Source organism: Delphinapterus leucas, chromosome 16 (assembly GCF_059928025.1).
Source record: "Delphinapterus leucas isolate spDelLeu-1000000601 "Yukka" chromosome 16, BTC_Dleu_Yukka2, whole genome shotgun sequence".
NCBI lineage: Eukaryota > Metazoa > Chordata > Mammalia > Artiodactyla > Monodontidae > Delphinapterus > Delphinapterus leucas.
Window position 1 is genome coordinate 664277 of NC_143144.1, and position 22456 is coordinate 686732.

The 22456-nt window shown below is 40.3% G+C and overlaps 1 protein-coding gene across 1 annotated transcript in view; it reads left to right on the top strand.

The window, feature by feature from the left end:
- LOC111184024 (formin-2) overlaps positions 1-22456 on the top strand; it is a 188742-nt gene that overhangs the window by 72219 nt on the left and 94067 nt on the right. The window contains exons 5-6 of the mRNA XM_089898410.1: positions 13990-14137; positions 21426-21481. Coding sequence (XP_089754536.1) covers positions 13990-14137; positions 21426-21481 — 204 coding nt within the window. The remainder of the gene's footprint in view (positions 1-13989; positions 14138-21425; positions 21482-22456) is intronic.

Below are 22456 nucleotides of genomic sequence, written 5' to 3' on the forward strand. Positions count from 1 at the left end.
TTCCCTTTTCTCCACACCCTCTCCAGCATTTATTGTTTCTAGATTTTTTGATGATGGCCATTCTGACTGGTGTGAGATGATATCTCATTGTAGTTTTGATTTGCATTTCTCTAATGATTAATGATGTTGAGCATTCTTTCATGTGTTTGTTGGCAGTCTGTATATCTTCTTTGGAGAAATGTCTGTTTAGGTCTTCTGCCCATTTTTGGATTGGGTTGTTTGTTTTTTTGTTATTAAGCTGCATGAGCTGCTTACAAATTTTGGAGATTAATCCTTTGTCAGTTGCTTCATTTGCAAATATTTTCTCCCATTCTGAGGGTTGTCTTTTGGTCTTGTTTATGGTTTCCTTTGCTGCACAAAAGCTTTTAAGTTTCATTAGGTCCCATTTGTTTATTTTTGTTTTTATTTCCATTTCTCTAGAAGGTGGGTCAAAAAGGACCTTGCTGTGATTTATGTCATACAGTGTCCTGCCTATGTTTTCCTCTAAGAGTTTGATAGTTTCTGGCCTTACATTTAGGTCTTTAATCCATTTTGAGCTTATTTTTGTGTATGGTGTTAGGGAGTGATCTAATCTCATACTTTTACCTGTACCTGTCCAGTTTTCCCAGTACCACTTATTGAAGAGGCTGTCCTTACTCCACTGTACATTCCTGCCTCGTTTATCAAAGATAAGGTGACCATATGTGCGTGGGTTTTTCTCTGGGCTTTCTATCCTGTTCCATTGATCTATATTTCTGTTTTTGTGCCAGTACCATACTGTCTTGATTACTGTAGCTTTGTAGTATAGTCTGAAGTCAGGAAGCCTGATTCCTCCAGCTCCGTTTTTCATTCTCAAGATTGCTTTGTCTACTTGGGGTCTTTTGTGTTTCCATACAAATTGTGAAATTTTTGGTTCTAGTTCTGTGAAAAATGCCAGTGGTAGTTTGATAGGGATTGCATTGAATCTGTAGATTGCTTTGGGTAGTATAGTCATTTCCACAATGTTGATTCTTCTAATCCAAGAACATGGTATATCTCTCCATCTATCTGTATCATCTTTAATTTCTTTCATCAGTGTCTTATAATTTTCTGCATACAGGTCTTTTGTCTCCTTAGGTAGGTTTATTCCTAGATATTTTATTCTTTTTGTTGCAATGGTAAATGGGAGTGTTTTCTTGATTTCACTTTCAGATTTTTCATCCTTAGTGTATAGGAATGCCAGAGATTTCTGTGCATTAATTTTGTATCCTGCTACTTTTCCAAATTCATTGATTAGCTCTAGTAGTTTTCTGGTAGCATCTTTAGGATTCTCTATGTATAGTATCATGTCATCTGCAAACAGTGACAGCTTTACTTCTTCTTTTCCGATTTGGATTCCTTTTATTTCCTTTTCTTCTCTGATTGCTGTGGCTAAAACTTCCAAAACTATGTTGAATAAGAGTGGTGAGAGTGGGCAACCTTGTCTTGTTCCTGATCTTAGTGGAAATGCTTTCAGTTTTTCACCATTGAGGATGATGTTTGCTGTGGGCTTGTCATATATGGCCTTTATTATGTTGAGGAAAGTTCCCTCTATGCCTACTTTCTGCAGGGTTTTTATCATAAATGGGTGTTGAATTTTGTCAAAAGCTTTCTCTGCATCTATTGAGATGATCATATGGATTTTCTCCTTCAGTTTGTTAATATGGTGTATCACGTTGATTGATTTGCGTATATTGAAGAATCCTTGCGTTCCTGGAATAAACCCCACTTGATCATGGTGTATGATCCGTTTAATGTGCTGTTGGATTCTGTTTGCTAGTATTTTGTTGAGGATTTTTGCATCTATGTTCATCAGTGATATTGGCCTGTAGTTTTCTTTCTTTGTGACATCCTTGTCTGGTTTTGGTATCAGGGTGACGGTGGCCTCATAGAATGAGTTGGGGAGTGTTCCTCCCTCTGCTATATTTTGGAAGAGTTTGAGAAGGATAGGTGATAGCTCTTCTCTAAATGTTTGATAGAATTCGCCTGTGAAGCCATGTGGTCCTGGGCTTTTGCTTGTTGGAAGATTTTTAATCACAGTTTCAATTTCAGTGCTTGTGATTGGTCTGTTCATATTTTCTATTTCTTCCTGATTCAGTCTTGGCAGGTTGTGCATTTCTAAGAATTTGTCCATTTTTTCCAGGTTGTCCATTTTATTGCCATAGAGTTGCTTGTAGTAATCTCTCATGATCTTTTGTATTTCTGCAGTGTCAGTTGTTATTTCTCGTTTTTCATTTCTAATTCTATTGATTTCAGTCTTCTCCCTTTTTTTCTTGATGAGTCTGGCTAATGGTTTATCAATTTTGTGTATCCTTTCAAAGAACCAGCTTTTAATTTTATTGATCTTTGGTATCGTTTCCTTCATTTCTTTTTCATTTATTTCTGATCTGATTTTTATGATTTCTTTCCTTCTGCTAACTTTGGGGTTTTTTTTGTTCTTCTTTCTCTAATTGCTTTAGGTGCAAGGTTAGGTTGTTTATTCGAGATGTTTCCTGTTTCTTAAGGTAGGATTGTATTGCTATAAACTTCCCTCTTAGAAGTGCTTTTGCTGCATCCCATACATTTTGAGTCTTTGTGTCTCCATTGTCATTTGTTTCTAGGTATTTTTTGATTTCCTCTTTGATTTCTTCAGTGATCACTTCGTTATTAAGTAGTGTATTGTTTAGCCTCCATGTGGTATTTTTTACAGATCTTTTCCTGTAATTGATATCTAGTCTCATAGCGTTTTGGTCGGAAAAGATACTTGATACAATTTCAATTTTCTTAAATTTACCAAGGCTTGATTTGTGACCCAAGATGTGATCTATCCTGGGGAATGTTCCATGAGCACTTGAGAAAAATGTGTATTGTTGTTTTTGGATGGAATGTCCTATAAGTATCAATTAAGTCCATCTTGTTTAATGTATCATTCAAAGCTTGTGCTTTCCTTATTTATTTTCATTTTGGATGATCTGTCCATTGGTGAAAGTGGGATGTTAAAGTCCCCTACTATGAATGTGTTACTGTCGATTTCCCCTGTTATGGCTGTTAGTATTTGCCTTTTGTATTGAGGTGCTCCTATGTTGGGTGCATAAATATTTACAATTGTTATATCTTCTTCTTGGATCGATCCCTTGATCATTATGTAGTGTCCTTGTTTCTCTCTTCTAATAGTCTTTATTTTAAAGTCTATTTTGTCTGGTATGAGAATTGCTACTCCAGCTTTCTTTTGATTTCCATTTGCATGGAATATCTTTTTCCATCCCCTCACTTTCAGTCTGTATGTGTCTCTAGGTCTGAAGTGGGTCTCTTGTAGACAGCAAATATATGCGTCTTGTTTTTGTATCCATTCAGCCAATCTGTGTCTTTTGGTGGGAGCATTTAGTCCATTTACATTTAAGGTAATCATTGATATGTATGTTCCCATTCCCATTTTCTTAATTTTTCTGGGTTCGTTATTGTAGGTCTTTTCCTTCTCTTGTGTTTCTTGCCTAGAGAAGTTCCTTTAGCAGTTGTTGTAGAGCTGGTTTGGTGGTGCTGAACTCTCTCAGCTTTTGCTTGTCTGTAAAGGTTTTAATTTCTCCATCAAATCTGAATGAGATCCTTGCTGGGTAGAGTAATCTTGGTTGCAGGTTTTTCTCCTTCGTCACTTTCAATATGTCCTGCCACTCCCTTCTGGCTTGCAGAGTTTCTGCTGAAAGATCAGCTGTTAACCTTATGGGGATTCCCTTGTGTGTTATTTGTTGTTTTTCCCTTGTTGCTTTTAATATGCTTTCTTTGTATTTAATTTTTGACAGTTTGATTAATATGTGTCTTGGCGTATTTCTCCTTGGATTTATCCTGTATGGGACTCTCTGTGCTTCCTGGACTTGATTAACTATTTCCTTTCCCATATTAGGGAAGTTTTCCACTATAATCTCTTCAAATATTTTCTCAGTCCCTTTCTTTTTCTCTTCTTCTTCTGGAACCCCTATAATTCGAATGTTGTTGCGTTTAATGTTGTCCCAGAGGTCTCTGAGACTGTCCTCAGTTCTTTTCATTCTTTTTTCTTTATTCTGCTCTGCAGTAGTTATTTCCACTTTTTTATCTTCCAGGTCACTTATCCGTTCTTCTGCCTCAGTTATTCTGCTATTGATCCCATCTAGAGTATTTTTCATTTCATTTATTGTGTTGTTCATCAGTGTTTGTTTCATCTTTAGTTCTTCTAGGTCCTTGTTAAATGTTTCTTGCATTTTGTCTATCCTATTTCCAAGATTTTGGATCATCTTTACTATCATTATTCTGAATTCTTTTTCAGGTAGACTGCCTATTTCCTCTTCATTTGTTAGGTCTGGTGGGTTTTTATCTTGCTCCTTCATCGGCTGTGTGTTTTTCTGTCTTTTCATTTTGCTTATCTTACTGTGTTTGGGGTCTCCGTTTTGCAGGCTGAAGGTTCGTATTTCGTGTTGTTTTTAGTGTCTGTCCCCAGTGGCTAAGGTTGGTTCAGTGGGTTGTGTAGGCTTCCTGGTGGAGGGCACTAGTGCCTGTGTTCTGGTGGATGAGGTTGGATCTTGTCTTTCTGGTGGGCAGGTCCACGTCTGGTGGTGTGTTTTGGGGTGTCTGTAGACTTATTATTATTTTGGGCAGCCTCTCTGCTAATGACTTGGGTTGTGTTCCTGTCTTGCTAGTTGTTTGGCATAGGATGTCCAGCACTGTACCTTGCTGGTCGTTGAGTGAAGCTGGGTGCTGGCGTTGAGATGGAGATCTCTGGGAGATTTTCGCCGTTTGATATTATGCGCAGCTGGGAGGCCTCTTGTGAACCAGTGTCCTGAAGTTGGCTCTCCCACCTCAGAGGCACAGCACTAACTCCTGGCTGCAGCACCAAGAGCCTTTCATCCACACGGCTCCTTAATTTGGGATGATTTGTTGTCTATTCATGTATTCCACAGATGCAACGTAAATCAAGTTGATTGTGGAGCTTTAATCCGCTGCTTCTGAGGCTGCTGGGAGAGATTTCCCTTTCTCTTCTTTGTTCGTACAGCTCCCAGGGGCTCAGTTTTGGATTTGGTCCCGCCTGTGCATGTAGGTCGCCGGAGGGTGTCTGTTCTTTGCTCAGACAGGATGGGGTTAAAGGAGCCGCTGATTCGGAGGCTCTGGCTCATTCAGGCCGGGGGTAGGGAGGGTCATGGAGTGCAGGGCGGGCCTGCGGAGGCAGAGGCCGGAGTGACGTTGCGCCAGCCTGAGGCGCGCCGTGTGTTCTCCCAGGGGAGTTGTCCCTGGATCCCGGGACCCTGGCAGTGGCGGGTTGCACAGGCTCCCCGGAAGAGGGGTGTGGATAGTGACCTGTGTTCGCACACAGGCTTCTTGGTGGCGGCAGCAGCGGCCTTAGCGTGATGCTTTTAAAATTTTATTTTTACCGTTTCATCCAAAAGGTGTGCTATATGCACCTATGTGTGGTTGTCTTACATTTATTCTCTTAGGCTTCATAGGGTTTCTTAAATCAGTGACTTGAATGCCTTCTCTCATTTTTAGAAACTATTTATTTATTTAATTTTGACTGCTTTGGGTCTTTGTTGCTGTGTGCAGGGTTTCTCTAGTTGCGGCGAGCGGGGGCTACTCTTCATTGCAGTGTGAAGGCTTCTCATTGCAATGGCTTCTCTTGTGGTGGGGCATGGGCTCTAGGCACGTGGGCTTCAGTAGTTGCAGCACACAGGCTTGGTAGTTGTGGCTCACAGGCTTTAGAGCGCAGGCTCTGTAGTTGAGGCACATGGGCTTAGTTGCTCCACAGCATATGGGATCTTCTTGAACAGGGCTTGATCCCATGTCCCCTGCATTGGCAGGCGGATTCTTAACCACTGAGCCACCAGGGAAGTCCCCTTCTCTCATTTTACAATGTCATCAGCCAGAACCTTTCTTCAAATTATGCTTCAATGTTATTCTTTCTTTGTTTTCCATTTTTTCTGTCAGTCTATTTACACATGTTATAGTTTTTCACTGTGTCCCTTGTCTCTTATTCTCTGCAGTATCAGCCATCCTCTTGACTCTGTTACATTCTAGATCGTTTCTTTTGGTGTCTCTTCAAATGCACTAATTCCCTATTCAACTGTTTCTAATTTATCATCAAATACATCTGTTGTATAGTTTAATTTTGGTTATTTTATTTATCAGTTCTAGAATTTCTTTTTTTTATTGTTCACAGTTTTGTACTGAAATTCTGCATTTTGTCTTTTATCTTCTTGAGACTCAACATAATTTTTTAACAATATGTGTCTGATAATATCTGATGCACTTGTGTGTCTTTTTCTGTTGTCTATTTTTCTATTAATTTTCTTTTATTTTTGATTTGTGTCTCCATGTTTATAGTTATTTTTTATTTTATGCTGTGCAGATACCTAGATTGACATTATCTTTTTTGAGATAGGATTTGTGTTTGATTTTGCCAGGGACCTCGGACACTAGCACTCCAGGATCACCTGGAGTTACATTCAGGGATTTAGAAAATTTAAAGTTGAATTTCAGCCCTGAGAGGACTGTCTCCTTCTAGTTTACCTTTATTCCTAGTGTGATGGTGTTTTGGATCCTAACCTAAAGCAAGGGTGTCACTAAGAGCAACCTCTGCAGAGACACTAACTTCCAATCCTTTCCTTGATAACCTGCAGTCAAGTTCTCACAGAAACCCTCAGGGAGTGTCTGCTCCCTAGGTGTTTGTCCTCCCCTGGATTCTTGCTTTTCAATTCTTCCTTAATTTAATACTCCCTTCCCCTTTATTTACATTTATATTTATTCTACTGAGAGGTATATAAATGTGTGTATGGGTGTGTGTGTGTGCGTGTGCACACACACACACAAAATGCCATTTTTTTAGTCTCCAGCAGAAGGGCTGGTTCTAATGACCTCTTCTGTCATTACACTTGTTATTATTTTTATAATGCACATACAATTTATAGCCAGTTGCTTTCACGTGTCAACATACCTCATGAAGAAAATGTTACAGGGCATTTGATGGGATAGGATTTTAACAACTCTTGCTTACTCTTACATACCATAATTTTCAATTCATAGTGCTACTTTTGGAAATTCTGCTTTTCTCTCTTTCTTAAACATAAATAACACTGAAATAAATATATACTAGTATATGAATATTTTTTACACATTACTGATTTATTTTCCCCTTAGGGAAAACTTCTATAAGTAGAATTGCTGGTTCCAAAGGGATCAGTATTTTAATTTCTTAAAAATTAATGAATTTTTAATTGAAGTATAGTTGATTTACAGTGTTGTGTTAATTTCTAGTATACAGCAAAGTGTTTTATATACACACATGTGTATATTCTTCTTAAGATTCTTTTACGTTACAGGTTATTACAGAATATTGAATTTAATTCCCTGTGCTATACAGTATGTTCTTGTTGGTTATCTATTTTATATATAGTACTGTGTATTACAGTACTGTGTATCTGTTTACCCCCAAAATTTAATTTATCCCTCCCACTGCGTAGTAACTGTAAGTCGGCCTTCTATGTCTGTGAGTCGTTTCTGTTTTGTAAATAAGTTCATTTTTATCATTTTTTAGATTCCATATAGAAGTGACATCATATGATATTTGTCTTTCTCTTTCTGACTTACTTCACTTAGTATGATCATCTGTAGGTTCATTGATGTTGCTGCAAACGGCGTTATTTCATTCTTTTTTATGGCTGAATAATATTCCATTGTATATATTACCACGTCTTCTTTATCCATTCATCTGTTGATGGACACTTAGGTTGCTTCCATTTCTTGGCTGTTGTAAATAGTGCTGCTCTGAACATAGGAGTGCATGTATCTTTTTGAATTAGAGTTTTCTCCGGATATATGTTTAGGAGTGGGATTGCAGGATCATATGATAATTCTGTTTGTAGTTTTTTAAGGAAACTCCATACTGTTCTCCAAAGTGGCTGCACAACTTACATTCCCATCAAGAGTGCAGGAGGTTTCCCTTTTCTCCACACCTTCTCCAGCATTTGTTATTTGCAGACTTTCTGATGATGGCCATTCTGACTGGTGTGAGGTGGTACCTCATTGTAGTTTTGATTTGCATTTCTCTAATGATTAGTGATGTGGAGCATCTTTTCATGTGCCCATTGGCCTTCTGTATGTCTTCTTTGGAGAAATGTCTATTTAGGTCTTCTTTTTTTTTTTTTTTTTTTTTTTTGCGGTACGTGGGCCTCTCACTGTTGTGGGCTCTCCCTGTTTTGGCCTCTCCCGTTGCGGAGGACAGGCTCCAGACGCGCAGGCTCAGCGGCCATGGCTCACGGGCCCAGCTGCTCTGTGGCATGTGGGATCTTCCCGGCCCCATATCTGTGGTTCCTGTCCATCTGCAGATTCAATCAGACACAGACCGTGGAGCATGGCAGTATTTATAACCCCGTGTAAGTGCACCCTCTCAATTCAAACCCACATTGTTCAAGCGTCAGTGTCCTCTTCCAGGGTTGTAATTTCTTATTTAATTATGAACCAGGGGTGCTTTGGGAAGTCACATTCACGTGTTCTGTCAAGAGCTGATTAAATGGCTACAGTATAATATTAACTGTGTCATGATTGTGGCAAAAATGTATATTATCAGTTTGAAAATGATGCAATAGTTTAAAAAGTCTACACTATGTTAGTATGAAATCATGTGCAGTATGATTACAGCTGTAGAATATATTAAAAGAGGGATTAGAAAATATTACACCCAGTGGATGCTGTTGTGTATAGTATTGATTATTTATTGTTTTTTATCTCCCCTATTTCAAAACGACTCTATATAGTTTGCTGTTGTTTTTTAACGATTAAATGATCAATGCAAACCAAAATACTGTGAGTACAGTTCAGTCTACTCTCAGTGCATCTACTGTTTTATCCTTCCAGTCATAAAATGTTCAAATGAGTTAAAGTAGATAAATGGATTTTCCATCAATTCCCTAACATTAATAATGTGTTCATCACCACCTTATTCCAAATAGTATTTACAATGATTAGTAAGAAAAGTAAGATATGGTAAAATAGTAAAATTCAGCCATGAGTGCACAAAAGAAAAAAAAAAGACAAAACTAAGCTGCCGGGGGGGAACGTAAATGGAGGTAGGAATGAGGCTAATCAGAAGCATACATTCTGGAACTGGAAAACACGTGGCATGTGGGCCATATACCTATTTCAGATTTTCCAATAGCCAGAACAAAAAGCACATCGCGTCCATGGCATTAACAAAGCACAAATAAACTCAGTACCATCCAGGTATTTAATTCCTCAAATGAAGCTGTAAAGTTCCAAGATGAGACCTTTGATCCTCAGAACCCTTCTCCTGAGAGTGCTATGGAAGGGGATGGACACACCCTCCGTGTACTCTCTGAGGGCCTGCTGTATTGTTCTTAGTGGTCACGCCCAGGCTCAGCTGGCTGGAGCAGTTCTTGAGGCTAGTGTGACCAGGTGCAGGCTGAGAGCCGTCTGCTGGCCTGACACAGATTTTTCTCTGTACTCCAGGGATGAATAGCGTGCATGTAAAGAAATGGTCGTGTGCCGTACTTCGTGGCAATTTTCTACTTTTGTTGCCCCCAGTCAAACTTTCGATGTTTGTTAGGAGAATGCACTTGCTGGGATGTCTGGGATACACGGACTGTATTTACCACTCAAATAGACACCCTTTGGCCTTGAAAGACGGACAGTGGAGCTGAGGCAGTGCTGAGACCTGAGGAGGTGAACAGCCCAGACTAGGATTGTTCCCACATGCAGGGCAGCCCATGGCCACGCACTGACACGTCCTAGGAGTGTCATAGGAAGGGCGGCCATGCCTCTCAGGGAGTAATCTAGATCCTCCCCCATGCACAGAGCGAAGGCACGGTTAACAGAAACGTTACTAAATATTATCATAAGGTGACAACCAAATCCTCATCTTGACTACAGCAGTTTCAACAAAGCACTCTTAGAATGCCTCACTTCAGTTGTTACAATTTTCTAGTGGGCCCTCTAAAGTAAACTATTTGTGAATTGCAGCGCTGAATTATTTGGGGGGTTATTATTTATAGGCCAGTTAAAAGATGGGGAAATATCTGCTAAAAGAGACTGTTTTCTTTTTTGGGATCACTAGGTTGTGGCCTGTTTATGCCACTTTCAGGTTGTGATTTTAAATATTCTGATCTGCCTAAGGTTGAAAGCATGTATTTGTTTTCTTTAATAGGAATAAATGATCCAGTTCAACAAAAATAAAAACAGACTTTAAGAATTTAAGGCAGTGGAGTAGTGTCAGGGAAAAGTGTTCCTGTTTTAACTCATATAAAACTATGGTGTAATTTGTTAAAAGACACTTTTATTGATCTTGACTCTTCCAATTCCTTAGTACTCATTGTGTGTCTGTTATGTATACAGAATAAAACCGGTGGAAAACAAGGGGTATAGGATGTGGTTGGTGACTGGTGGCAGGAAGCTTGCATGTTCTACTTGGGAAAATAACACATACATGTCTGAAATGTTAAACAGAAATACAACAGAGAAAAAGACATGGGTGGATGGTTGAGGAAATGCCACAGGGCGGTTGTTAATTGAATTCAAAACTTAGTGACAATCAGCACAAATGCCAAGGGAACTTTGCCGACTACACTTTGCTCACCTAGATTCTCAAAATATAGCAAAGATTTCGGGCTGGTTCAACAACCACATGGTGTTGTGTACATTTGATGACAATATTTAATTCCTCTAAAAGGACTTTTTAAAATACAGGAAATGTGTGATTATTCTAATGAAACATAGATTAAAAAAATCAAAACAAGTAGTAGTCATGGTGCTTATACTTGAATCACACCATGTGGTTTTCATAGCTCTTTCCACATAGTGTTTGCACCCGTCTCACTCCAGTCCTGCGAAAAAGACAAGAGCAGGCAGTTTTCCTGAATTACTGGTGAGAACACTGAGGCCTCATAAAGTTATGAGATTTGTCTGGGGTACAGCACTGATTATATCCTAGGAGTTTTATCTGCTCCATATGTTTCTTTATATGGTATAGTTGTGAATAGGTTTAGATATAATGGGTCACTTGATACCTTTGTTTTCCATTTGATGCACATGAAATACTCTTGTTAATAAGCAAGTGAAGAAAATGAGATCCCTAGCTCCAGCTGCTGCTCATGTTGACAAACCATCTCTTTTGTTTTCTCCTTTTATCTGACAAATTCGTTAATTCTGTAGACATTAAGTGGCTTTTATGGAGTCTTAATATTCTCAAGTGCTTGGGGAGATTTACAGAACTTGTGTACACATCTCATGTGCTGAAGGAGTTCAGGCAGTTGAGGGGTGACGAGCTACATTCAAGACCGTGTTCGGTCACTGATCTGGATCACGTGCTGGTAGCTGTCAACATAAGGGGTGGCCGGCGTCCTGTCAGAGCTGTGACTTGGGAGTGGGGAGGGCATACCCCAGCTAGACTTAATCATCGGTTAGATTCCATGGGTGGGGAGGCTAAGTGGGACCTTCTAGTGGAGTGGAGCTTGATTTAGGAAATGCAGGGAGATGAATCTGGGAGGATGAATGGGAGGAATATAGAAAAACTTAAACGACAGGTCAAAGAGTTGACATCTGATTCTGTAGATGTTAAAGAGCCATGCAAGAGCTTTGTGTTTGCTTCTTCTCTCCTCGTGGAGCCACACGATGAAGGAGAGGTTTTGTCATCACAGAGCTGTAATTTATTCCAGTCCTGGGGTGGGGCTGAAAGACTGAAGGACTGGCCGGGCTGTTCTGGCATTTGCAGAGTGCTTGTAGCAAGCTTCGTTTTTCAGTGAGCGATGAAATCCTGAGTGCAAACATTTGTCCCCCTAGCTGCTGGTGCTGCCTCTTTTATGTGGAGCAGATGAAGTCCAAGGCTGAGTGGGTTTACTATTAGGATGGTGACGCTAAGTCAGAGTTCCCCTTTTAGGAAACATACCTCTCGCTCCCCTGGCAGCGAGTGCTTGACTGCTCCTTACATGGAAGGTTCAGGTGATATGGACATGAGGACGACAGGATTCTGTGCTGAGTGGTTGCCGACAGCCTGGGAGTTGCTTCCTAGACCAGCGCTGGATGCAGCACCGTCAGGGCATTGAGCCTTGACCTCACCCCTTGCCCATGTCTTACCTTGTTCTTGTAAGAATGATGTCTGATGTTTCTGCTGGTCCATATTCATTGAATTCCTTTATTTTACCAATGAGAGCTCATTTCTAATATCATGCTAATTAAACCACTCATTTTGCCAATGAAAAGCTACTTTTTTTTTCTTTACTAAAGTATTGTTGATTTACAGTGTTGTGCCCATCTCTGCTGTACAGCAATGTGAGTCAGTTATATACATATAGACTTTTTTTTATATTAGTTTCCATTACAGTTTATCACAGGATATTCAGTATAGTTCCCTGTGCTATACAGTAGGACCTTGTTGTTTATCCATTCTAAATGTAATAGTTTGCATCTACCAACCCCAAACTCCCAATCCATCCCTCCCCCACTCCCCTCCCCCTTGGCAACCACAAGTGTGTTCTCTTTGTCTATGAGTCTGTTTCTGTTTCATAGATAAGTTCATTTAGATTTAGATTCCACATATAAGTGATAGATGATATTTGTCTTTATCTTTCTGACTTACTTCACTTAGTATGATAATCTCTAGGTCTGTCCATGTTGCTGCAAATGGCATTATTTCGTTGCTTTTTATGGCTGAGTAATATTCCATTGTATATATGTACCACATCTTCTTTATCCATTCATCCGTTGATGGACATTTAGGTTGTTTCCATGATTTGGCTATTGTCAACAGTGCTGGAAAAGCTACTTTTAATATTCAGTAGGCCAAATAGCAAAGCCTCTGGTGTCAATCAAGGTATGAATACTTGAAAGATGTGACTGGCTGAAATGCTGGCCAGGTCTGCATCGGGACCCTTCCAATTCAATACCACTGACCCAGGAATCTGAGTTCTCAGTTAGGGCCAGTGACTGTCCCTAAAGGTGAAGTTTAAACTAAATGATCTATCCATTGCATTTTACTGTTGACACTGAAGAATATTTTATGAAGTTCTTAAATTAACTTGTTAAACAAATTACAGAAATATCAGTTCCTCTCCATCCGTTCAGTCAAGTTCACAATTTCAGCATGGTGGTTACAGCATGTTTTTTGTTATTCTCTCGGCTTTACTTTTTATGTTGATCAAAAGGTTTAGGGAAATATACCTGTAAGGAATGAAGACATCACGAAGAGAACCCAGGGCTTGTGTACATTGCGAGCCTGCGTTCTGAAGCAGCTGTCACCCTGAAATCCTAGCAGGCAGTTTCGCAAGGTGTTCACGGGCCTTGGTGTGGCGTCTTTTGTGAGGTTCCCACTTGGCTTCCTGGCACGAGGTATAGTTATGAGCCTGCTTCTCATTCTGTCTGGATTCTGTTGGTCTGCAGCTGGGAAGAGCTTTCTTTGCCAGATCCCTGCCCAGTTCTTTTTTTCTTGGCAGGTTCATTTACCTTTTTTTTTTTCATAGTTTGTTTCCCAAACAGTCCCCAACCTGGAACCATGATAATCAGTTTCCTGGGCTTCCTGCTCTTGAAGGTGAGGAAGTTGTTATGGTCCTTCATGCCCAGCGCTGCCTGTTCTCTGACCTTGCCACAAGTGTTTAAACAGATTTCAAAGGAACATCGTATTCCTGTGCATTGAAGATGCCTCATCAGGGGGCTCTGTGATTGAGTGGATTTTCTGACCTTGTAATTCCATGTAGGTCCACATGGCCGCCTACCCCCAAAGACAGAGACTTAAATCTTACCGTAGAATAGAATTTGCAACAGGTATGGTTATGAAAATGAAAAGACTGTGAGAAGGAATATTTATGTGATGAATCTACACTGACTTGTATAAAATGCTGTTTAATGTTTTATGGATGTTTGCATGTATATATATGCACACCACACGTATGTTTATGATAGAAATGATGTTGCAAATATCAATCAAGAAGACTCCATTTTTTTCATGATTGAATTAAAATAGCTTATTATTATTATTTTTTTGAAATATAGCAAGATCAACTTTACACCTGGGCTGCAGTTAGTCAACCTACACACTCACTGGATTATATAGAAGGGCAGTTTCCCAGGAGAGTCCCAGCTGCTTGGCCACCATCTAAACCTCCTGATGAAGAACACAGGCCCAAGGATGCTGACACAGGTAGGGCCCCGGGAAGAGTGAATATTCTGAAAGTAACATCGAATAACTGTGCAGTACCTACTGGGTATTGAGTCTGGGTTTCCCTTCAAGTATTTCTTAGATTATAATCTGCATATAACTCAAGCTAAATCACCGGGAAGCTTGTTAAATTGAAAATTCTTCAAGGCTGCTGAGTTCTGGGGAACGGGACCCTGGGTTGTCCAGTTACTACAGTGTATATAAAGTGTATATAAAGTCCGAGAACCACTGCTTCGGGGTCCTGCTGTGGCCACCACCCCGGGGGAAGCTGCACACTCCGCATGGGCTGAGAGCTCGGAAAGGAACTTTCTGCCTACTGGCTTCAAGGGTGGTAGCCACCATACCTCTTTTCCCTGTCTCTTCCCTTACTGCTTTCTTTGAACTTTTCTTTGTTTTTTTCTTTGCCTTCAGAGATAACTGACAGAGGCAAAATAGAGAAACATGTTTTACTAAATCTAAATTTTAAGTAATTAAAAAAATTGTTCAGTGTTCAGTTGTAATATTTTTCTAAAAAGTATTTCCTTTTGGTTTTTTTTCTCTTTGTCTCTTGTGTCATCCTAAAATATTTTGTGTTATTTTTGAAGTATTTTGAAGGTAACATGAGATTAATGTCAGCTTTATATGGAGCCTGAAGCTAGGAAAGCACTTTGTATTTATTGTATTGAATTAAGAATCCTATTTTTGTAACAATGTTTTTATGGAATTTGGTTGTTTATCATTATCTAACTCAAGAGCTCCCTTTAAAGCCAACAATGACCCACACTGTCAGGGACTTTATTCTAGGCTCCTGCCCAAAGGTCTGCAGAGGGGCCTAGTGCTTATAACCTCTGTTTTTCTCCCAGTCCTGGAGCGATGCATTTACCTGTTTCTTCTTTGCACTGAGGCACTTAATGGGGGCCCACACCTAATACTGCATGTCCCCCTTTCACTGTCTGATGCTTTTGAAACACTGCTTAGTGTTTATTTGGTGGACTATACTCCCTGAAATGAACCACATACAAGAGATGCAATGTAGGACATGTGTTCTGTGTAGGGCTCTGCGTTTCCTGTGGTGCAGAGAACAGTTGATCAAGGGCCAAGGTAGACCTTCAGAGACGAGGGGGTGCTGACATAATAACACATGAAAAAAACAAGCACATAAAGGCAAATTTAGTTTTAGAAGGAAAAGCATATAACTAAAATAATGATCCCATTAAATACACTATTTTATTTGTTTATGTTAAAAATTAACTTACTGGTTAGGAAATAACTAGGTGTAGATATAGTAGAATCGGTCAATTTCAACGAGTTATTTTAACAGTTGTTCATATCTTGTGTTTTACATCATTGATTAGGATGGTGTTTTCATTTTTTTCTTCCCTAGTGTGTCTACTTCTCTCAATTTTAACTGAAACATTTTATGTTACTGATTTTATTGTATATTGGAGGAACACTAGATGGAAAGTTAATTAGTGATCATCTGAATTTTAGTTTGGTAGGAGATGATAGTCGGAATTGATGTCAGGAAGTTTGTAACCTAGTTTTTTCTTCATTATTTGATGTAGCTTGCAAAATGCCAGAGCAGCAATTTTTAATATAACAACTTGTCTCCTTTTAAAATATGCCTTCTTGAAGAGGATGATGGAGGTAAGTAGAAAATAGTTTAATGTAGTGACTTGTTTTTCTCCAACTGATCTGTTTTAAACCCAACAGCCCAACAGCTGTTTTGTCCAAATTGTCTAATGGCCCTTCTAAACTTTTCTTGCTGTGAATCCATGGGGCATTCTCATTCTGGGGCATTCACCTTCCCTGTCGTAGGCAAGCAGTCAGTTGTAGGAGTGAGAATGTAGATAATGTAGTAAAAACTGTGCATCGAGTCTACTGTTTAAAAAAAAATAGGTATGAATTGCAGTCTTTGATAATGTGATTATTATAAGTGATAAACTGTTTCCAGTGCACTTGACTGTGATTGGTGCAAGGGTGTCACGGCTAAAATCACTCTTTGCAGCATCTGGTCCCTTTCAGTTTCGCCTTGAAGAGCTCAATGACTTTTTTTCTTTTTGAAGAAGAAAGACTTGTGGTTCCATCTTAAAAAATTGCCAACTTGGTTTTTCTTTTTTTCCCCCTTTTGGCCCTTCTCCACACTGGTTACTACTCCACATGTCTGGCTAATTCAGATTCGTCGTGCTGCCTTTCTCGGAAAACTCACTTTTGTTTTTCCATGATCCATTTTGTGAAACGGGTTTTTCTCCACCTTCACCTATTGATGTAGAAACGGACCCTCTGCTATGTGAGTCTGAGTGCAGAGGCTGCGGTAAAGCCTCAAGGGCTGTGGATTCCTGGCAATCTTCGGCTCCCAGCCTGTTCCCTGCAGCCTGTCTACATTGCCTCCACAGTGGAGCCTGACTGTCTGAAGTCTGTAGAATGTTTCCTGGAAGGACAAGGCTGGAAGGGAAGTTGGGAAGCAATGTGCTTGCTTCAGAAGTTTGTGGCAGAAATAGTAGTAAGAAGAAAACTTTTTACTTACCTTGTTTTCTCTTTCTCTTTACTCTCTTCATTTTCCTTTACTTATTTGATACAACCCACCTCCCTGCCACGGTGGCTCTTTCTTCTAGAGCCCCGTGGTATTTTATTCATATCTCTATCATGTGGATTATTTAGATATGTAATTTTCCTGTCTCTACATATCTGTCTTCTGTGTAGACTCCCGACATTTCAAGACCTTTGGACACCTATTATATACTTAAATATTTGAGTGAATGAATGAAGACCTTTTGTTGAAAAAGATAAAAATAAATAAAATATCTACTCAGCATATGAATGCAAGTATCTGACGGAATGCGGTGTGCTGAAACAGCTTGAGGACCATTTTAGGGGCTCACTACCAAGCTTCAAAAGTTATTCGATAGATTTACACAAAGAGAGAATTAGCTTTAGTTTTGAATGTGTGATGAACAGGGTCAAGATGTCTAGGTGTGAACAGAGACTTGATCATTCTTGGTGTGTCTTTGGAAAATCAAGGCCCTTATCTTCCTTTAAAAATGTGAATGATCAAGAGAGTGAATGGAGGACTTATTTTAGAAAGGCAGTTCTGGACACAAAAAATCCTGGAAGAAAATATGGAAGGAGAGCTGTTAGAAACATGACAAGCTTTTTGTGTAGAAATCTTAAAATATCTGTTTACGTGCTGGCTGAAAGAATGGTAACCCACCTTGGCTTCAAAAAAATGATCTGAGCAGCTTATGAATATGTGAGGTGTACAAGAGGATTACAAAGGAAAACAGATTAAACTGAAAGGAATTTAGGATGGGGCAATAAAATGAGGCTAGGGTGAACTAGCATCCTGAAGTGTATTTCAGAAGGACTTGCAGTTTTTAAAGGTAGTTGAAATTTATGCCTTGGGTTTAAGGTAGAAGGGAAGTGGAAACAAGTCTGTATCATGCCTTGTGTGTCTGTGAAATGAAAAGCAACAGTCCCAGAAGGACAACTTTGCTGTCCTCTAGTATCCAAAAGAAGTCTTTCTACTGGTTCTTAATAAAGGAGATTCTGTGGGATGAAATGCAAATAACAGCATCCTCACCCTATTTCCAGGTCTGTCCCAATGCTTTAACACATGTTCACTTGAGGTAAAGCAGAGATTCTGTAAGGGGCCGGGGGATGTTTGATGGCATTAGTCTCTCAAGGAATAAAATGCTCTAGAAGAGATCAACTGTGTCTCCTGGAAATGATTCTCCATGTTAAGTTTTATTTTAATCAGCCTGCATTTCCCCCTTATATATGCAAGCTAACGCCCATGTGTGGACAACCTTTGTTGGCAATGACGGGAAGATCCAGACTGTTAAATAATCAAATATGCAGAATAGTGTTGACTCCTTTTAGGAAAATTACATGTATAACCCTATCTTCATTTGTGGAAGGACAGGGTATACCAGAAGTAAAGACATCTACCATTTGTTAGGTCACTAATCGTAAGTCATGCTATTTAAATGAAATTTAATGAATTCTCTTTCAATTAAATTGACTAGATTTGAATCAAATTGATGTATAGAATTAAAGAAGCATAATTTAGTTATTTTATATAAGTGCATTTCTCACTAAAATGTAAGTTTTTAGAGATTTCTTAGTTCATTTTTCAGAAGGCATATTTTGTATATTTAAAGGGGTGATTTGATTTACTTTCCCTTCTTACCAGAGTGTCATGTCCTGCTTATTTTTCTTGCTGTCCCCTCTACAAATGTAAAACTCATCCACATATGTTTTGTTTTATAAGTCATAGGCTTATTTGTGATGATAGAGAGATCATTTCTAGAACATATTTGGAATTGTGGGGAGTCCAGAACTGTTTGTGAGGTAACTTTAAAAACATGGAACATTTGAAGTTTTGTCAGGAAGGTTATTTCTCCTACTTTGCTTCACAGTAATACTTTAAAACCAGTCTAGTTTCTTAATCCTTAGGGCAGGTGAGTGGAGGAGTTGGCAGTTAAGATGTGCCCTTGAGAGCTTCCCTGGGTCACTCCGAAAGCAGCCGTCCTGTTGATGAAGGGGGCTGTCTTCGGACGCGGGGCTGAGGAGGAGGGGCTCCCGAAAGCTCCAGGCCCTGTGGGGAGGATGTCGGGGTGAGGGCCCGGGGGTTCACACAAGGGGTTGTCGCTCTGAGGATGCTGGAACCCAGTGGGATTCTTACCTGCCTGCCCACGGGCTCCCGACTCGGCTGGTGCTCAGAGGCAGCTCACTGGGCACAGCCCGGGCCCTGGTTTCCCTCTACAGGTAGCGCTTTTTGCGATTTTTCATGCTTCTCTTTACTCTTTCTCTTTCCCTTCCTTCTTTTTTCTCTTTCTTACTTTTATTCTCCCCTATTTTCTTTCTCCTTGACATTTATTTTTCTTTCTTCTCTTGATTATTCTCATTCATTTTCCCCTTGCTTTATAGTTATTCTATACATTTCTTTCACCTTAACATCTTGACCCTCTAGAACTCCTGTACTACAGCTTATGATTTTGAAGAGAATATTTTGACGTATAAATTTCTCCTAGATGTCATGACACACTGATTCAAGGAAGTAAGTGTAGTGAAAGAGGTGAGGGTGGGAGAATGAACTCAATTCAGGTAGCCATTGAATTAGATAGAGAGAAACTCAAAGTTTAGGTGTAGGTGATCAAAAAATTGCAATTTTGATAAGTCTTTCTAGTTCATTGTTCTGGTGAGGTGTACACATTCTTTTTACCATCAGAGCCAGAAGTTTGCTTTTTTGGGCAGGTCACGAGGTCTAGGGCTATAGACAAAAGCTGGGAAACCCTGTGTGTGTCTCTAAGGGAAAGAACTATTCATGAACCCCAGGAGACCCTGTGGGCTCTTCCTGCACCATCTACCTAGAAAGGCAGGAAGAGAAAATGTTCTAGTCTGTACAAAGCCCCAGGACCTTGTCTCAAGTCTCTTGTGTTTGGGAGGATTTGGAGGTGACGAAAACCAGCAGAAAACAAAAGGTATTCAAGAGTCTGGATTTGCTTTAATATTAACTGTCCTCGCTTTGATGTTAAAGCTCTTTCTTCAAAACTGGCCAACTCTGGTGTTGTGTTCAGAGTAGAAATTTGTCAGTGTAAGAGACAAACGTTTTGATTAACTTAGTGAAATGCAGTATTTGGGAAAAGGCCTGCATTGTTAATATTCTATTGCCACAGTGACACGTGTTGGTGAGTGATTATGTCATGCTGTTCTCTGTGATTTTGTCCTGAAAGATGTTCTCTCAGCTCAGGTGCAGGCCCAGCGCCCACTTTCCTGGGGCTCCTGCTTCGCTTCCATGGTTTCTTCATGCTTTGATCTCTCCTTTCATCTCCTCCCACAACTACTCAACACATATTTTAAACATCTGCGGTGCACCGGGCACTGTTGTGGATGCTGGGGATTCATTAAGAAAGAATCTACGAAGCCTTTCTTCACAGCGTTTGACTTAGTCGAGGGGAGAGTGAAGTCGGCAAACAAGTGAATTCTGCAGGCTTTCCTTAGAGAACCCACACTGTGGAGAGAGAGAGGGAACAGGGTGCTCCCGGGAGCAGGTGGGGGTGGGGTCACAGAGTGCTCTTGGGAGCGGGTGGGGGCGGGGCCACGGGGGTGCTCCCGGGAGCGCAAACATTCTCGCCCTGCTCCCATTGGACATCCTGTGGCCAGAGCGGGACTGGCATGTTACAGGGTGGCAGGAAGGTCAGTGTGGCCAGAGCCCTGTGAGTGGGTGTGGAGCCAGAGAGGTTGGGGTGTGGGCAGGTGGAAGGAGGTCCGTGGGCCCAGGTGGAGACGGTGCTTTAATCCAAGTGAAATGAGAACTTTCAATTTAGTTTAGCAATATGTTGTACGATTTAAACCACGACTGCCTTTTATTTTTTCTATGCATTGTCACATACATGTCACATACTAAAATGCTGCTGAATTGGGAAGGTCTGAAGTATCCCTCAGAGCGACAGCTGTGTGCTGTCAGGTGTCTGGCCTGCATGCCAGTCGGGGACAGGGGGCAGCGTGAAGGTCAGGAGACAGACTCATCTTTGTCTCACCACCAGCCACTGTGTCGGGGCCTCGGTTCCTCACCACAGATGCCCAGGATGGGCAAGGGGAGTCGTTCTCAGACTCCCATCCACAGAGCGCTGGGGATTCCTGGAAGCTCTCTTAGGTTTTTATGTAACTCCCGTGCAAGCTTCACTTAGAGGAAAGTATCCCCTAGCTTAGAAAACAAAAGAAAACATGGCCTTGGTTACCCCTTAGGTTTTCCAGCATGAAGAATTTTCAGTCCCGTAGGTTCTCAAATGACAATTACTCATTGCCTCTTGGTGAGCACTCGTTACCTCTCACTGAGAGTGGAAGGTCAGTTGTCAATAGTCAGGTAAGTCATCCAAGATCCCACCCTTCCAGACTGGGGAGTTGGCTTCTGTCACTGTACAGACTTAAGTGAATAATACGAACAGTGAGTGTCTTGGCAGATACTTCATGGCACAAAGTAGAAACTAGGAGTTGAGACAAATAATCATGACTGATGTGTAAAGAAGGGTGTAGAGATAATCTAATTTAAAAAATACCTAATGACATGAGTGTGTCATTTTGTGTGTTACATGTGCTCAAAAGCAGTCATGTCCTCATAACACGGAGGCATAACCTGGGTGTTTGGATGCTTATTATGAAAGGTAGCCTGGGTGTTTTGGTGCTTATTATGGTTGAAGGTATATTACAGTTAGTTTCATTTTGTGATCAGAGAAATGGGAAAATTTGCTCTTTAACATATTGCCTGTCTTCTTCCTTTTCAACCCAGAGTCTCAATCTGCTGTTTTAGAAACTCCGAAAAAATGTTCAGATGCTGCTCAGCAGGTAAGATTTAATTAGGATGTCAGCTCCCTTTCCCCTCTTATTTGCCTCTGCTTTATCTTTCCATCTGCCCAGCCAGCTAGGTGGCCGTGTTTCTCAGCCTGCAGGGGACTCCAGTCAGGTGGGAGGGGGTTTTCTTACATTCAGACTTTGTGAAGGAAATCAGCCTGGAAGTGGCACTGGGCACAAACTCCTCAGCATTCATGTTGTTCCATGTCCTGCCGGAGAGCTGGGCCCACAAGTGCTGGCTCCATCAGGAAACAGCGGCTGCTCAGGTGTTGTATAGAGATGGGCCTGGTTGCACTAAGAGTCACATGGATATGATTTTTTATAAGATGTGCCAGGGCTTTTCTAAAACCAAATAATATTCTTAAGTTACTTTGGTGGATGAAACATTAATTAGTGTCTGTTTAATTTCCACAGAAACTTTCTTATTCTGTTACTAAAGAAGCCACATTTTATGCCTTTTTTTCTTGCACCAAAATGCACTTCCTGTAAAAATAGGAAACACTTATATGAAATAGTAATTGTGGTTAGCAATTGCTTTTTTGGTTATAAAACCATTTTTAAAATTTATTTATACATTCTCCTAACTCTACCTTTGAAAATAACTTAGTGTTAGAAATTACCACCAAGAAGTGTGTTTTCTAGAGTGGGGTCTGAGTAGAAAATGAGACGGCTGCTTCCTGAGTTTCAGACCCATGTCAGTTTCTGGTCAGTTTGTGACAACATACTCAGGCTATCTGGGACATAGTGTTCTTCTCTGTAAAATCAAAGAATCTGTTGATTTTTGAGAACTTTTCCAAGTATAAAATGACTTCCTTTTTTAAAAGAAGCAGCCCTGCATCATACATGAAAGTTTACTCCTCCTGGAGGATAAATAAGGATATAAATTGGTTGAGAACTTTGTTTTATAAATTATCTGGTGCTTTTCAGAAATATAGCTATTCTGTTTACTTTCATAAGAGTAAAGATGCT